This window comes from Ursus maritimus, unplaced genomic scaffold (assembly GCF_017311325.1).
Source record: "Ursus maritimus isolate PB19 unplaced genomic scaffold, ASM1731132v1 scaffold_14, whole genome shotgun sequence".
NCBI lineage: Eukaryota > Metazoa > Chordata > Mammalia > Carnivora > Ursidae > Ursus > Ursus maritimus.
Genome location: NW_024423786.1, coordinates 55186630 through 55204231, shown reverse-complemented (window position 1 = coordinate 55204231; position 17602 = coordinate 55186630). Strand labels below are relative to the sequence as shown.

The 17602-nt window shown below is 60.3% G+C and overlaps 1 protein-coding gene across 5 annotated transcripts in view; it reads left to right on the top strand.

Annotated features, from left to right (window-relative positions):
- The window catches only part of NFIC (nuclear factor I C), a 62519-nt gene that overhangs the window by 8839 nt on the left and 36078 nt on the right, over positions 1-17602 (top strand). For all 5 annotated transcript variants that reach the window (XM_040629618.1, XM_040629616.1, XM_040629617.1 and 2 more), the window contains exon 2: positions 7063-7594. In XM_040629618.1, the coding sequence (XP_040485552.1) occupies positions 7063-7594 (532 nt within the window). The remainder of the gene's footprint in view (positions 1-7062; positions 7595-17602) is intronic.

Here is a 17602-nt window from a genome sequence, read left to right as displayed (position 1 = left end):
GGGGGGGGGGGCGGTGGCGGCCCTGGAGGATTCTGGGAGCCCCGTCCCTGTTTCAGTGGTGACTCAAGCGCTTTTTCACTTTTACTCTTAAGAGGAACTGTGTGGAGCAGCCGTTACTTCCATAAATCCTGGCGGCGGGAAGGCCGGCCTCCCCGCGCTGGCCCTGCTCCGGGCCTCCCTCCCTGCCTCCCTCCGCCTGCGGCACCGCCACGTTAGTTATTCCGGGTTTGGGGCCAAATCCCTCTTGGCTGCAGTGCCCAGGATTCCCGGGGCCGAGGCCGCGGCCACGCCGGCCGCCAGGGCCCCTCCCTCATTCATTCATTCCTCCCTTCATAGCTGCCCCGCGCTCCCTCTCAGCCTGGCACCCCTTTCACTGCCATTTCTCCAGTGGGGAGACCAAGGCTGGGAGGGTGGCCTGGACTTTTGATGGCTTTAGTAGGTATTTTTTTAAAGTGCTTCCTAGGGGCAGGGTTGGGGGGGGCAGAAGGCAGTGGGGTCTAGGCCTGGCCTGGGCTTTGGGAGGCTGGGAGAGGGGCAAAGACCAGAGAGGGCCAGGGCCTGCCCAGGGTAGCACAGCATGGCTGGCAAGGCTGGGTTTGGGGCCACTTCCCACTTGACTGTTTAGGCAGGCCTGGGCAGGTGGGCGCTCCCTGCGTGTGCCCATGGTCTGATGGCCTCTGCTTGGCTCCTGCAAGAAGCACCTCGCTCCAGGTCGCTCTCCCTCTCTCTGTCCCTGTGTCTGTGTCTCTCCCTCCTCCCTTCTCTGCGGTGGAGGTGCCTCAGCGAGCGCCAGGGCCAGGCGCCTTGTAAATCACGAAGCTGGGATTCTGGCCGAGTCAGCGTTCTCTCTCTCTCTCTCTCTCTCTCTCTCTTTCTCCTTCTCTCTCCCTCTCTCTCACTGTCTCCTTCCCTCCCTCCCTCCTTCTCCCTCTCCCTCTCTATCTCTCTCCCCTGACCCCTGTCTCTCTCCTCCCTCTCCCTCTCTGTCTCTCTCCCCCCACCTCTGTCTCTGTCTCTCTCTCTTCCTGAACCGACCTCCCTCCCTGTCTCCCACCAAATGGACGGGAAGTGCTCACCACGTCCTGGGCCCTCCTGCCCCACGCAGCCCTCACACGCGAATGCACATGTTCCTACCGCCCCGCACACGCGTGTGTTGCCGTGTGGACCCGTGGTGCCCTGTACAGGGGCTCCCCTGGGACTGGGCCACACACACACACACACACACACACACACACACACAGAGACGTGTGTGCTCACGGACAGCTCACCCGTGAAGACACAGCCCTGCCGCGCCCCCGAGGTGCGCTAATGGGGGTCACCGAGGCGGAGACCGAGGGTGCCGCCGATCTGCACACAGGTCTTGCTCAGGAGGCTCAGAACTGAGTTCTTGGCTTTCCGGCTGCGTGACGCTGGGCAGGGCACCTAGCTCTTCTGTGCCCCCTTGTCCTCACTGTGACATGGAGTCCACGGTAATCTGCTGCTGCTCGCTCCGCCTGAGGATTCGGGGAGGCAGGACTCCTGTGAGGGGCTCTGCGCAGGGCCTGGCACACAGTAGGTGCTTACGAATAGCTGTTGCACGAAGGAATGAATGGAGGGTTCCGCCAGCCCAGAGCAGGAACTCTGAGCCTCAGTCTCTGCCCACAAGAAATGCGGATACAGTCACGCCTTTCTCAGAGGCTTCACCCTCAGCACAGTGCCCGGTATACAGTGGGTGCCAAATAAATGTGGCTGTGATTATGGTTGTTGCCAAACTAATAATTGGACTAAACATCTCAGAGGCATTTCTAGCGTACCCTCCCTTCATCCTGTGGCTGTCTGCCCAGCAGGAGCCAGGCCCTGGGCTGGGTGGTAGGAGCAGCCGTGACCCCTGAGGGGTTCTCGCAGGGTCATTCTCCCCTGCCCAGCCTTGTCCAGGTCTTCCTGAGTTTGGCCAAACCCGTGGGGATACCAGTGTCCTCTGTCGCGTGGGGTGCTTGGACAGGTGTGACATAGGCAGACGGTGGGATTGCTGCAGCCCAGGGGTCCGGGTTCTGGGGGCACAGCAGTGAACAAGAAGGACTGAGTCTGTGTCCTGGAGGGGCCGCAGTCTAGGGGCCGGGCCAGGCTGCCGCTCTGGCTGGGGAGAGGTGCACGTGACCTGGGACTGAGCAGGAGAAGGGAGTCCCACGGGATTCAGAGAGAGCGTGCAGGGTGCAGGACGGGCATCTCTGGGGAGTCCCAGCGACGGGGCCAGACCACGTGCTTGAAGGGACCAGGAGTGGGCCTGAGGAGTCAGGCAGTCCACGGTCACAGGGACACAGGTTCAAGTCCCAGCTTGGCTCCTTCCTGGCTGCGCGACTTTGGGTGGTGGCTTCAGTGCTCAGTGCCTCAGTCTCTCCCTCCAGAAAGCGGGTGCGAGGATAGTCCCCATTTTGCAGAATTGATAGCTCAATAAATGCTTAGCGTCTGAAAGGTATGACCCGCACCCTGTCTCTCTCCCTCACACCCTGGCCCTCTGGCGCTGCCCCTGTCATCCTCCTGGGACACAAAGGCACAGAGGGGGAAGGCAGGAGATCCAGGGTTCAGACTCCCCGGTCACTTTGGCAGGAGGTGTTCACTCCTACTACTCCGTGTACCCGGATTCCTCCCAGTGGCCCAAAAGACCCTGCACAACCAGCCCCCAGCACCTCCCTGCCCTCACCCCTTCACTCTCCTTCTCATTCGCTCTGTTTCTGCCATGCCACCCTCTTCACTGTTCACGCAACACACGAGGCACGATGCTGCCTCAGGGCCTTGGCACATGCTATTTCACTGTCTGGAAAGCTCCTACCCGGGACCGTCATTTTTTAGCTTTTCGTTCGAGTGTCCTCTCCTATGAAAGCCCCTCCTTGACCACTGCTGGCTGAAAAGCAACCCAAGGCATTCCCTGGCCCTCCCCAAACTCCTTTAAATTTCCTCAGAGCACTTTGTTCAAACTGACATTTTATGACATATTTGTCGGCTTGTTTCACATCCATCCCTGCCCCAGATCAGGACCCAGGTAGGGCTGTGCCTGGGTCACTGCTGGGTCCACAGCACCATGCATGGAGCTGGCACACAGTAGGCACTCAGTAAATGTCCGTCGAACAATCAAATGAACTTCGCCCTCCTCCTCTGGGAGTTGTGCGTAAGCTGTTATGCTCTGAGCTTGAGGGGAGGAATCACCCGAGGTGAGGGACACGGACTCGGGTGCCAGATGGGCCTGGGTTTGAATATGGGCTCTGCCATTTGCCACTTAACCCGGCCTTAACCTAGAGGACAAGACGTTGGAACCAGGGTTTTGAAGGATGCATAAGAGTTTGGGGTAGGAATTTGGGAGGCAGTAAGATAGTTCCCAGTAGCGATTGGTGAGTCACGGAGTGAATGAGGGAGAGAGAACCCTTCCTGGAAAGCTTGTGATCTGCGACGAGGAAGTTCACAGTCCAGCCCACCCAGCAAGGGCTTGGACCCAGGTGTCCACCTCCCAGGGGCTGCTGCCCTTTTTGGCCAGGAAGTCCCAGGGGGCCGAGTGGCATTTCTGGGAAAGGCCTGGCCTTGCTCCCCCTCCCCACAGTGTTGCGTCTCTGGTTACCAGGGACTGACAAAAACCCCCAACACCCAACAGCTGCCCTATCCCATTCTGCCCATTGTACAGAATGAGAAACCGAGGCCCAAGGCAGAGCAGTGATTTGTTCCGAGGTCAGACAGAAGGTGAAAATGGAGGCTCTTATGACCCAGCCTCATTCCCTTGTAGAGTCTGCTTGGCAAGTGGGTGCTTTAGCCCTGGGCCTCAGGTTCGGGGGGGTGGTTAGCAACAGAGCCGGATTCAGAACCCCAGCTTATGTGGTCCAGGCTAGGTCTGAGGGAATCCTTGAGGAGAGCAGGAAAAGCTGCCTGAAGGAGAAGGAACACTGGAGACAGGGCTTTGAGGGATGTGTAGGAGTTCAGGAGGATTCTCGGCATCTAGCTTGCCTTGACTGTCTCCTTTGCCTGGGCAGCCAGTGAGGGCATTGGGAGGTGCCTGGGGAGTATGCCTTGGTGGTGGCAGGTCTTGTGGGACAAAGAGAGTGACAGACCTGCCTCTCACCTGGCCTGACCTCCTAGGGAGGACGAGGGAGGATAGGGCAGCAGGTCCATGACCCAGTTACAGACTGTTTGTCTTCCTTCCTCCCAGACCAGCTGGGGTCATTGGTGACGTGGGCTCCCACCCCTGCCCGCCTCCCTGGCACCTTTCCTGAGACTGGGCCCAGAGGGGGTAGGGCACAGAGAAGGGGCGGGGCCCAGAGCAAGGGTGGAGCTCAGAGCAAGGGGAGGGGTTCAGATAGAAAAGGGTTCAAGGAGAGGAGTCTGGGGACCTGTCAGTCAGCCCCTGCTGGCTAACTGTCCAGCTGCCCCTTCCCAGCCACCTCTTATCGCTGCCCCAGTAAGGTGCCAGAACTTGGGTGGCAGCCGTGGCCCAGCATCAACACCATTGCTTGGCCTCCTGCCACCCTGGCCTCCCCTCCATTGGGGGCAGCGACCTGTGCCTCTCTCGATTCCCCACCCCCAGCTCCTCCAGCCAGGCAGCCCGGGCTCTGGTCCCAGCTCTCTGCTGACCGGCTGTGTGACCCTGGGTGAGTCACTCCCCGTCTCTGGGGCCGGCATGTCAGGCGGCATCCAGGCACAGGAAAACCCTGTGGAGGTTGGACAGGGACCGGCTGAGGATGGGCCCCCTCCATTCTCCCTCGGCCTCGGCAGGCCAGCCAGGGTGGGGGTGGGGGGTGGGGGAGTGGGCAGCGGAAGAGAGCCCTGAGGTCCAGTCTCTGCCACAGCTGTTACAGTGACTCACACTTTGGGGGACATTGGAGTGGGGAGCTGGGCTGGCACACGCTGAGCCCCATCCCGCCCCACCCTGGCGAGGGCGGGAGGCTATTTTCAGAGCCTCAGTAATAGGTGAAATCTGAGGTCGTTTCCCTCCCCCCCCCCACCTCAGGGCCAGAGATGCACAGAGCTGGGAGAGTGCACTGGGTGGGGGTTCCTGTGAGTGTCCGGGCCTGGACGTGGGACCGAGCCAAGCCACATCCAACCAGAGGGCAGACTGATGGCCCAGAACGGCTGTCTCCTCGAGACCCCAGGCTGTTCCGAAAAAGTAGCTGATGGCCTTCACGGGGCTCAGGGGCCTGGGCTCGGGTCCTCACACAGGCCCTGAGACCCCGTGGGACCCAGGTCAGGTCTCCACCCCTCTCTGGGCCTTGGGTCCCATCACGCAGTGGGTAGCGGAGCCTTGGGCCTTCCCCTGCGTCCTGGAAGATTGTAAGGAACCAGAATAATCGTAACAATGTCAGTACTAATACTAATAGGCTAGTGCAGCCTTTCCAGAGCTGGGTGGAGGAAGGGGCTCATATCCCGGGAAGAGACAGCTCTCCCGTTCTGGAAGCCCGCGCAGCCCAGGCAAGAGCGGAGACATGGAGCCCAAGGTTTTCTTCTCTTTGTCTTCCTTTCTCCTGGAGGCTGAGAAACCAGGTCCCAAATGTTCTGCAAGACTCCGTTTCCCTTGATGAAAAATGGAGAGGATGAGACAGCCTTCCCACCCCCACAGAAGGGGACAAGGATCTCCTACGGCCCCATCAGGGGGACCCAGCCGGGGCTCCTGTTGTTTTCATGGGGACGGTTCTATGCCCCTTGTGACTAGGTCCCCTCCTCTTGGGGCCTCGGTTTCCTCATCTGTAAAATGGGTGTTGTGGACTCCTAGCACCAACTAGGCACGATGGGGAGGGGCGGTGTTGAAGTCACAGATCTGGCCAGGCCTCAGAGCCTCCCCAGGCCTCGGTTTTTCCATTTGAATGGACTGGAGGGGGCATTCCACAGGGGCCCCTCTCTCCAGCTCTGAACCTCCATGGCCCAGCTCCCTTCCTCTCGTGTATTCTGATCTCTTGCCTTCTTGGGCCTCAGAGCCCTTCGTCCTTCCAGCAGCCCCTGACATCTAGGCTGCCCTAGTCCTGGCCCAGGGACCTCTGCTGGGCCTTTCTGCACAGCTGGTCTATAAGAATGACCCCTAGACCTCTTTTTTTTTTTAATTTGCGCCAAGGCCAGTAGAGGCAGCCCTCAGACCGCTCCCCCCATCCGGTGTCAGCTTTCTTTGCTGATAGGGACACTCTCTGAGCCTGGTTTCTCCTGCAGTTGTCCAGCACCCCCTGTATGCTTGGCCCTGCTCTAGACATCGGAGCTCATACTTTAACTTAATTTTATTTATTTGTCAGAGAGAGAACGAGTACACGCATGTGCACGCACCAGCAGGGGGAGGGGCAGAGGGAGAAGCAGGCTCCCCCGTGAGCAGGGAGCCCAATGCAAGGCTCGATCCCAGGACCCTGAGATCCTGACCTGAGCCAAAGGCAGACGCCTAACCGAGTGAGCCACCCTGGTGCCCCTGGAGCTCATACTTTAGTGCAGGATTTTGCCAACTACAGGCCTGGGGCCCAGCTGCCCCCCACCTGTTTTTGTAAATAAAGTTTTATCGGTACGCAGCCATGCCCATCATCTGTGTGTCCTGTCTAGGGCTAATTTGGCACTAGGGCCCTGAGGATCATTGAGTAGTTGCAATGGAATGGAATACTCACTATCTTGTTCTTTAAGGTGCTTTCAGACTGGGGTTTGCTGACCCCCGTCCTAGTAGACAGCGAATAGGTCCATAACACCCCCATTCGCCTGACCTCTCTTTTCTCGTCTGTACAATGGGCTAGGCCCCATCAAGCCTCTGGGGACCCTCCGCTTGACCTGTCCGTATATTTGGGTTCAAGACAGCCCTCCATGAACTTCAGCCTTGGCCTGCACCTCCCACATAGTCCGAGCCTCAGTTTCCCCATTTGGGCAGTGGGTTCACGCCTGACCGCCAGGCACTTCGGATGGGTCCCCTCTGGCCTCGAGTTTTCCCCAGGAGGTGACCAGGTCTGCAGTGGCCCCCTGCCCACATGCGCCTGGCCCTCCCTTGGGGGGGTCTTCCTGGAGCCCCCAGGCCTCAGTCTCCCGGGCTGGGCAATGGGCCCACGGTCCCCAGCGCTCCTGACCTCTGGCCTCTCGTGCCTGCAGGATGAGTTCCACCCGTTCATCGAGGCGCTGCTGCCTCACGTGCGCGCCTTCGCCTACACCTGGTTCAACCTGCAGGCGCGGAAGCGCAAGTACTTCAAGAAGCACGAGAAGCGCATGTCGAAGGACGAGGAGCGCGCGGTGAAGGACGAGCTGCTGGGCGAGAAGGCCGAGGTGAAGCAGAAGTGGGCCTCCCGGCTGCTGGCCAAGCTGCGCAAAGACATCCGGCCCGAGTGCCGCGAGGACTTCGTGCTGGCCATCACCGGCAAGAAGGCGCCGGGCTGCGTGCTCTCCAACCCCGACCAGAAGGGCAAGATGCGCCGCATCGACTGCCTGCGCCAGGCCGACAAGGTGTGGCGGCTGGACCTGGTCATGGTCATCCTCTTCAAGGGCATCCCGCTGGAGAGCACCGACGGCGAGCGCCTGGTGAAGGCGGCGCAGTGCGGCCACCCGGTGCTCTGCGTGCAGCCGCATCACATCGGCGTGGCGGTCAAGGAGCTCGACCTCTACCTGGCCTACTTCGTGCGCGAGCGAGGTGAGGCGGGCGGGCGGCTGCGCCCGGGCTTGGGGGGGGGGGGCGGTGGAGACCTGCGCGGCGGCCGCGTGGGGCGGAGGAGGCAGCCCACTGGCGTGCGTCCGACTGCGGAGGTGGTTCCGGTGAAGACCGAGACGGGCGGCAGGTGTGGTGGGCGGCGCTGAGGGGTGTGCGGGCGTTAGGGCAAGGCAGGCACCTGCGCTGTGAAGGTCGGAGGCAAAGAGATGCGGTTCAAGGAGAGTCTGAGGGGCCAGGCGTGTGTCCAGGGGGTTGAAGGTAAGAGGCAGGCCCTTGAGATCTCAGGAGATGAGCTCCTGTCGAGGAGCCCCATGAGGCCTTGTTGGGAACAGAGGTGAGGACAGGACAGTGACCAATGGAAGACACAGTCTTTTCCCCCCAGGAAAGGCTGAGAGAGCGCTGGCGTTGCGCCCTGTGAATGCTAGTTGATCAACTCTCAGACCTTCAGCAGAGGCCTGACAGGTCCCACCTTTATGCTGAGTGGGAAGCTGGGTGCTGTGTGACTTTGGCTAGGTTACCACCCTCTCTGGTCCCCTGTGGCCCTGGCTCTGGCCGTTCTAGCTGGGTGTTTGCTGGCTGCATGGTCAGTGCCCCACCTGCAGACCAGCAGGGTCCGTGAGGGTGGGGAAACTGAAGGCAGCTTCCTGGAGAAGGTGGGGTGGCAGAGCTGAGCTCTACGGGGTGGCCGGGCAGTGCTGAGTGTGGGGTGTCCCAGAGGGTCGGCAGCCTGGGTGAAGATATAGAGGCCAGATGTGTGGTCCAGCCTCTGAATGTCAGCAGGGCTGGTGGCCCAGGGGCAGGCCTGGCTGGGAGGGCGGTGGGATCTGTTGCCCTGCTGCTTCCTGACTGCATGTCCACCTTGGGCCTCAGTTTCCCCATCTGTCAAATGGAGGTTATCAGAATCCCTAGCCGGATGAGGCCCCAGAGGATTCGCCAGATCATGCGTGTAGCATGTGAACGCTGGCCTGCCACGTGGCCGGTGTCGGCTGGGAATGTCTTCATGTGGACCGAGTCAAGTGTGCTCATAGAACCTCATGGTCACATGTCACATGCCCCCCACCCCCCACCGGGGCTAAGTCTGGTGCACACATGGGTACACACCTGGGGGCTGCTTGAGGGTGTCAGGTGGGTACACTCAGGTTGCAAGCCCAGCCCTAGCATAGCCCACGGGAGCCCACTCGGTGGCAGTACCAGAAACCTTCGGAAGGAAGGCTGGGGGAGGGGCAGTGGGGGGTGTCGAGTGGGGACAGACTCCGGGCTGCACTGCCCAAGTGCCAGGTGTAGCCCTGCCCTTTGCGGGCTGTGTGACTTTGGACACATGACTGTTCTGTTTCCTCTGTGAGTCCGGGTAACAACCGCACTACTCCTAGCAATGGGACAGGGATTGGATGAGGCTGTAGGACTCCCAGTCTCCAGGCTGCGTGGGAGGGGGAGGCGGGCGGTTTCCCAGTCTCGACCTTGATTCCTTAACCTTGACCTCTTCTGCCCCCTCCCGTGCCCCCAGACATGAGCCGCAAACCCACTGGGGGCTCGGAGCGGAGCGGCCTTAGAGGCAGAGGGGTGGACAGGGTGACAGGCTGTCCAGGCAGGGGGCAGGGGTGGCCTTGGGGGCCGCAGAGGCATTGCCATGCTGGTCCAGGCCTCTCCCACCACTTCCATCCTCTGAGCCTGGCCCTGCCCCCACCTCCTCCGCGCTGAGCTGATAAAATTTTGAAGCGAGTTTTCTGCCGGTGTCAGCACAATCTCCAGGCGCCTCCCCTCCCCCAGCCGGCCCCCTCCCCCCTCGGCTCAGCAGGCAGGCCGGGCCTCCAGGCTTCCCCAGACACCTTCGTGTCCGGCTGCTGCGTTTGCCGGCCAGTCTGATCAGCCGCCTCGCTCGAGGGCTGGGGAAGGTCAAAGCTGTACCCGCCCTGCTTCCAGCGGGCACCACCATCCCCACGGGAACCCCCGCTCAGACTGGCCCCAGCCGACCCAGCCGCAGCTGGTGGGGAGTGAGGGTAGGGCTGATTCCAAGCCGGGCTCAGCGGCTGGTCAGCTGGGTGACCCGAGATGAGTCGCCTCACCTCTCTGTGCCTTCTTCCCTTGTGTTTGAAATGGGAACCTCAAAACAGCTGCCCGCTTGGATCCTCGTGGTGCGTGTCCAACAGACAACCCCCACGGGGGCATGAAGAAACGCCCCGCTCCGGACGAGGGCTGCCCGGGCCCCTGTTCTTACCCCCCTCCCCCTGCTACCCTCCTCATCATGATTACTGTTTGCCAGTTCCACACCGTGCCTCGTTGCTGCCCATGCCGGGCAGGCCTTTCCCATGTGGAAAACTCCTGCGTATGCTTCAGTACCCCAGCTCCTAACTCCAGTTTCTCTCCGCTGGCCATTTTCTGAGTGCCTAGTAGTTCTTTCCCATTCTGTCCACAGCCCGACAAGGTGGGGACCACTGTTGCAGGTGAGGAAGCAGGGCCAGCGAAGGGCCCTGCCTGCCCAAGGTCCCAGAGCCGGGGGGGGGGGGCAGATGGGGGTGCGGGCTCAGGCAGCTGCTGTTGAGGACAGCCCCCAGCTCTCCGCCCTGGATGGTGGTGGAAGAGGTGAATCATGGGTTACAAAGTGGGCATCCACGCAGCCTTTTGGGCACCTCGGGGCTGGGACTGTGTTCTAGGCTCCCGCCAGCCAGGGTCGCCCTCCAGGCCCCCCAGCCTCATTCTGGATCCCAGTGAAATCTCTGTTCTTGGTCAGGCAGGCGTCAGTCCAACAGCAGAGAGAGCTGGCCGCCCGCTGCCCTCGTCCTTGCGTCTGTGGGTTCCAGGGCTTTAGGGGGTCGTAGTCTGGGCCGCACCACAGCGCCCCCTTCAACCAGCCCTGCTGGGAGGCCATGGATTTGATGAGGAGGCTGGGGATGGGTCTCTAGGGGTGCGTGCACAGGGTAGATGTTGGGGTGGGGCGCCCCCTCCAGCTGCCGGGGTACCACCTCCAATATCAGAGGCAGGACAGCTAGTGCATCAGATCCGGCGCCTCACGACGGACAGACAGCCTGAGACACACATGCAGAGACAGACAGACGTGCACCGTACTCAGCCCTGCCCTGTCCTGGGACAGGCCCGGCAGCCCCGGGATCAGGTGGATGACAGGGGTGCTCCCAGCCCTCCATCCTCAGGTTTATTTGGGGGGATGAGGGGTGAGGATGAGCTCTGAGAAGGCCCTTTCCCCGCTGGGGCTGCCAGGCCGGTCATAGCCTGGGGTACCTCCTGGGGCTAAATTTGGCTGCCCCAGGCATCCATCCGGGGCCCTAGGGCCCTGATTCCAGGGGCTGGACTCACCGTGTGCTCTGGGGGCAGCCTAGGGGACAGCTGGGGGAACCATGATGAGGGGGTGATGCGAGCTCTACTTTGGGGCGCAAGGGGTGCCTGCTAACTGGGTGCAATGGGTGGGGTGCAACTGAGTGGGGGGCCCGGAAACTGACAATTCACAGTTCAGTGAATAAGAACAACGGCAGGAAAACAAAGCAGGGGCAGGGTGTGGAGAGGGGTGGGGAGGAGGGCACCCCAGACCGAGGAGTGAGGAGGGAGGGAGGCCCCAAGGAGGTGGCTTTTGGGATGAGGCCTGAAGGAAGCGAGGGAGCCCCAGAGGGATTTGCATGAGTGCGGCAGGTTCGGGGGCAAAGCCAGTGCAAAGGCCCAGAGGCCAGCATGGCCCAGAGCCTGAGGAGCAGAGCAGGAAGGCCTCCGGGGACTGTGGGAGGGGGGAGGCGACGCCTGCCGTGTGGCTTCACAGTGAGGGTGATAGGGAGGCCGGGAGCGGGTGAGCCCGGCACTCCTCCACCTGCCTTGCATTTGGGAGGGAGCCTGGAGGAACCGGGGCCCAGAGAGGGAAGCCGCCTGCCCAGCCCTGAAGCCCAGCCAGGCCTCCCCGCCCCCTCTGGAGGCCTGAGAAACCTGAGGCGCGGGCGGGCGCAGTGCCAGGGCCGGGCGGGGGAGGGGCTGCCAGGCCCGCCCGCTCCAGCAGCTGCCAGCCCGCCCCGAGCCGGCAGCCCAGATGGTGCCCATCTGCTGGCGCGGCCGCGGCCAGCCTCCCGTTCCCGCCCTGTGCGGTGCCAACCTCCCGGAATGGCGCTGTGGACAGGGGCTGGCTTGGGAAGCGTGCGGCTGCTGGAGGGGCTCCCCAGGGTGCCCTAGGGAGGGTCCCCGAGCCCTTCTGGTTGTGAGCGGGCAGCAGCAATAGTAACAGAGGTATTAGTAACAGCAACCATGGGTTGTGTGTGCTGAACGCTGTGCGCCCAGCTCTGAGCTCATCCCCCCTTCTAGCTCATTTAATTCTCTCCACCGCCCTGCGAGGGAGGGACTGTTGCCTTCTCCCATGCGTCAGGGAAGGAGACAGGCCCAGAGACCATCAGCCGCTTGCCCAAGGTCACACAGCCCTTGAGAGGCAGAGCAGAATTAGAACTCACAGCATCCTGAGTCCTCCAAACCCTGAAAGGAAAAAAATCTGAAAAACGCTTCACAGGTTATCAGGTCGCACCCACACCCTCCCACTTGTGCAGCCGATAGAAAGAGGAGGCGCTGGCTGCACAGCGAATAAATGAATGAATAGCAGTGAACCCCGTTGAAGAGCCCACTGTGACCAAGCCTGGGGGCCTGGGTCACCATCAAGCACACCCTGGGTTCGGATGGCAGGAGAAGGGGCCTCAATCTGGAGCAAGGGGGCCCGGTCAGCCGCAGATCTGCCCCTGGTATGCTGTGTGATCTAGGGCAGAGCCCTGCCCTCTCTGGTCTGAGGGCAGGAAGGTAGGGCCTTGTGGGACACAGAGAGCAGCAAGCCGGCCCCCGACTGAGGGCCCCCTGCCTCCTTCACCCCCATTAACCTTCATCCCAGCCCTGGGCCCGTGGGTGACAGAGGGTGGGCAGGAGGGAGCGAGGGCACCCATTTCTCTGTGTGACCGACACGTTTTGTGTCCACGCTTGTTCCGGGCCGTGTGAGATGCACTGTTATCTCAAGCCTTGGTTTTCCTGTCTGTAAATCGGGAGTATGGGAACTGCGTCCACCGCACTGAGGACCAGAGTCAGTGATCCTCCGAAAGCATACAGGAAGCACTAAATAGATGCTCAGTCCCTTCCTGGGTCCTCTTCCCCAGCCCCAGGAGACAGTTGGGGGGACACCTCAGTTCTGCTCTGAGACCCTGGGCCTCGTTCTTCCCACCCCGGGGAGAGAGCGGGCACCCGTGGCCCAGGACGGGCTCTCCGCTGGCAGCCGGCCGTGTCACCCGCTCCAGGTGTCTGGGCGGCAGAGGGGTGAGGGGCTCCTGGCAGCCTGGATTCCCCCAGGGCCGGGCAGCCAGGTGTACGAGCTGTCTGTCTGTGCAGGGAAGGTGGCTGCACGGGTGTGAGGCCCAGACGCCAGCTGACGGGGTATTTATAGCGATGGCAGGCCTCCAGGCTCATGGTCAGCAGCAGAGAGACACCCAACAGGTGAGGGTTCTGGTCACAGAGCAGGCCGGGAGCCAAGGGGGGCGCTGGCAGTGTCGGGAAGAGTTGGGGCGCGGTCTGTAGCCAGAGGACCCAGGTTCAGATCTTACGGCTCCTGAGTTTCATGGCCTTTGGTAAGTGACGTCACTGCCTAGGCCTCAGTTTCCTTCCCTCTCAAACGCGCTTGATAAGAAGAACACGTGTGCACCTCGCGGGGCCCCGTGGGGTTAAATTAGGGAATGCACGCAGAGTGCTAGAACACGGGGGTACACAGTAAGCACCCGAAAGTGATTCGTCACCTTAGGAAGGAAGGGACCCTGACACCTGCTACGACGTGGACGGACCCTGCGGACACCGGGCTCAGCGAGAGCAGCCAGCCCCAGAAGGACACATCCCGCAGGATCCCACTCCCAGGAGGCCCCCAGAGGAGTCCCGTCCACACAGACAGCGAGGAGCTGGTGGGAGCCAGAGCTGGGGCTGGGGGTGCGGAGTCCGTGCTTCCTGGGGACAGAGTCTCCGTGTGGGGAGACGGAACGTTCTGGAGACGGAGGGTGGGGGTGGCTGCAGGACCGTGAGCTTCAGGCTGTGGGGCTGTGCACTTAGAGACGGTTACGATGGTGAATTTTACGCTGTGTGTGTTTTGCCCTCACGGAAGCGATCATCTGTTGCTGTTGATGACGAATAGTAATGTATCCTGTATGTATCATGTCGCGATAAATAATCCATAAAGATATCAGCCAGGGTGATATGATAACAGTGATTATTACCCTCAACGTGCTTGCGGTTCTCGTCCCAGCTCTGCCCTCGGCCCACTGGGCAACCTCGGGCAAGTTAGCGCCCATCGTGGTGCTTCTGTCTCTCCTGCAAAATGAGCGTAGGGAGCGTCTGGTGACGGGGACGGAGGTAGCGTCTGTGAGAAAGACCCTCTTAGCCCGTGCTGAGCGCTCGGAAGGGGGGAGCACGGCGGTGAGTAGGTGCTCCCCTCGAGGCGGTGTTGCCCCCCTGTGGCCCAGGCAGGGGCGAGGAGGCTCCAGAGGCCGCCCGCAGAGTGCCCCCGTCGCAAGGCCACGCGGCAGGGCAGGGCCCGGCTCCCCGAGGAGCCAGCCGAAGTGGGAGGCAGCACATTGCACCTGTGGCGGCCCTCCCCGGCATGGTGGGGCTGCAGTTGCCGCCTTGGCCCTCTGCCCGGGGAGCCCAGGGGAGGCTGAGGGCAGCTAGGGACATCTCTGGCACCCCCCCCACCCCAGCCAGCTGCCAGGCCAGCCCCTCTTCCTCCAGCTGGGTGTGGGCAGGAAGTCACAGATGGTCAGAGTTGGTGAAGGATGAGGGAGGGGGCACATGGGGACACTGCGTGTCTTGTCCAGATGGGGAAACTGAGGCGCAGAGAGGGGTGGGGCATTGCCCCGGGCTGCCCAGTAAGGGCCCTTCCTCTGGTCCATCCTGTCCCATGTTGTGCTCCAGGCTGACTTGGAGGGGTGTTGGGAGATGGAAGTGGGGGGACCCTAGGACCTCAAGGAAGATGACTTGCATGTGGGGAGGGGGTCTCCAAGGCTGGGGGGAGCGGGACTCTGAAATGCCAGAGCTGAGGTGGCTTCTAGATCCTCCAGGAAGCAAGTTCTGGAATTCCCAAGGCCTGAGTTCTAGAATCTTCAGAGCTGGCGTCTTCACCATCCAGGCCATTCTACAATTCTCCTAGGTGGGGGGCACCTGAGGGGCTCAATGGGTTAAGCGTCCGACTCTTGATCTCAGCTCAGGTCTGGATCTCAGGGTCATGAGTTCAAGCCCCGTACTGGGTTCCATTATGAGGGTGGGGCCTGCTTAACAAAAGAAAACTTCTCCGCGGCACCTCAGAACGGATCCATCCAGAAGGACACAGTGTGAGCCTCACAGATAATTTACCTTGTTTTTTTTCTGGTATCCACACTTAAAAGTAGAAATGTAGAGGGGAGATAAGTTTTAACTGCATATTCTGTTTGACCCGGGATATCCAAAATGTTGTCATTTTGACACATAATCAGTAAGAAGGAGTTATTGAGATGTTTTACATGATTTTATCTGTTCTCAGTCTCTGACAGTCAGCGTTTGTGTTACACTCACACCCTGATTCTGACCGGCCACGTGTCAGGGCTCAGAGCCATGCATGGACTCGGCAGCTCGGCTCCAGAGCATCTGAAGTCTAGACAAGTTCAAGGCTGATCTCAAAGCTGCCCCCAGTTAGATAAATGAGAATGTGAGGAGGCATTCTAGAATTCCCCAGCTGGTTTCTTGAAAATCCAAGGAGTAGGTTCCAGAAGGTCTCACCCTGGGGCTTTTGACTATAGAAAGGCAGGGTCTCTCCTCGTGGGCACTGCTGACGTTGGACCAGGCTGGTCTCTGTGGGGGCGTCTGGGGCACTGTGGGGGCGGAGCAGCATCCCCGCCCCCACCCCTGTGAAGCCCGGAGCTCCCCAGTTGTGACAACCAAAAATATCTCCAGACATCACCAGATGTCCCTGGGAACAGAATCACCCCAGTTGAGAACCGCTGTGCTCAGGGAAGCCTTAGAATTCTTTGAGGTTGGGTTATTTAACAATCCAGGAAACAGTTCTAGAGCCTTGATCAGCGAGCTGGTCCCTTGATCTTGAATTCCTCAAGTGTGTTCTTGACCGTCAGGGAGCAGGATCAAGAATTTCCTGAGGTGGGTTTCTGAGTGTCTAGAAGCAGGGTCCAGAGTGTTTTATGTTGGGTGTTTGTTTATTGAGGGACGAGCTCCAGAATTCTGTGAGTTGGGTTCTAGAATGCCCTGGGGCAGGTTCTAGCAATCTTCGAGGGGAGTTTTTTCAGCATCTGGGAACAGATCTCACATATCCTGAGCAGAGTTCTCAGGACTATGAGGATTCCCCAAACTGTAAAACCCTATCAGCCCTTCTCTAATCAAGTATTGATTTCATCAATACCCAAGAAACCCATTAAGTATATTCTTTTTTTTTTTTAAGATTTTATTTATTTGAGAGAGAGAGAGAGAGAGAGAGAGAGAAACAGCCAGCGAGAGAGGGAACACAAGCAGGGGGAGTGGGAGAGGAAGAAGCAGGCTCCCAGTGCAAGAGCCTGACGTGGGGCTCGATTCCAGAACTCCGGGATCACGCCCTGAGCCGAAGGCAGACGCTTAACGACTGAGCCACCCAGGCGCCCCCCATTAAGTATATTCTTGAGCAGTGATGGCAGGTTCCAGAATTCCTCACACTGGGTGTTTGCACGCCTGAGCATAGGCTCTGGAATTTTCTTGAGCTGGGTTCTAGAACTCCCCTGCATAGGTTCTAGAATTCTGTGTGTCAGAGATCCGGAAAGCTCAGGTCAGTCGAGAAAGCCTGTCCTAAAAAGGGGTGACCGAGCAGAATATTTCAGAAAAGGTGCTCACTGAGGGGAAGGAGGCAGGCTTTATTTCTTTAAGGTCTCCTCCAGACTGGCGGAGGCAGGGGCTGCCTTCTTCGGGGCAGCAGGCTGGATGGGGGCGCCAGTTAGGGGCAGATGGCGGATGTTGGGAGCATTTCATGGCGGTACGTGACCGAAAACCCAAACCCAGGCAGTCCCCGGAGGAAGAATCGAGATTCCATGTGCTCCCCGTAGCTGTCTGTCGCTTATTGGACGCGGGGCATGGAACCCTGGGTGTGTTTCCAGAGGCCGTTGTGGGGCCAGGGGACAGCAGGGCAGCTCCTGCCCACAGCTGGAAGGGTGCTCTGCAGGTCCTCAGCTGCAGGCAGGGGCCGTCCTTGGTCACCCGGCGGGAGATAGAGTTACGTCCGAGTGCCGGGGTGTTGGGGGCGCGTATGGGGCACGTATGGGGTGCTTGTGGGCATCCCGAGGGCTCACTATGTTACGCTCTCAGCAGGTGTTTGCTTCTGTTAGCACCTGTCATCGTATCCTAGTCCCAGTGAGGTAGGGATTATCATGAACCGCATTTAACAGTTGGGGAAATTGAGGCCCAGAGAGGTAAAGACAATGGCCCGAGGTCACATAGCTAAGAGGCAGAGGTCTAGTAAATCTGAGGACCCACTATGGTCCCCTGGGCAGGGGCTGTTAAAGGTGTGTCAGGGACCTCCCCAGAATGTCCCAGGATCCCCCCTCTGGGCTTACAGGACTTTGGTGCTAGTGAGTGGGCACCAGGTTCGGCAGGATCAAGGAGCACCTTTGGGGACTGCTTCCTGGCTGGGGGTTGGGCCAGCCTCAGACTCTCCACAGGGGAACCAGGGAGGCAGGAGGTGCAGCCAAGAGGCCAGGTGTCTCTTTCTGGGTCTCTGTCTCCCCATCTCCGTTTCTCTGTCTCTCTCCTAATGTCTGTCTCTGTCTCTCCTGGTGCCTGTCTCTCTCTGTCCCTGCCTTTGCCAGTCTCCTCCCTGCCTCACCCCCAGGCCAGCCTGTGGGCTGCCCGGAGGTGGCAGCGGCAGCTGAATGGGCCCCTTGTTCCTGACCACACCCGCCCCTTGGGGTAACCCCGGGACAAGCCCTGGCAGCCTGCTGCCTTAAAGGGCCAGTACCCAGAAAGAGGGGAAGGAGAGGGGCC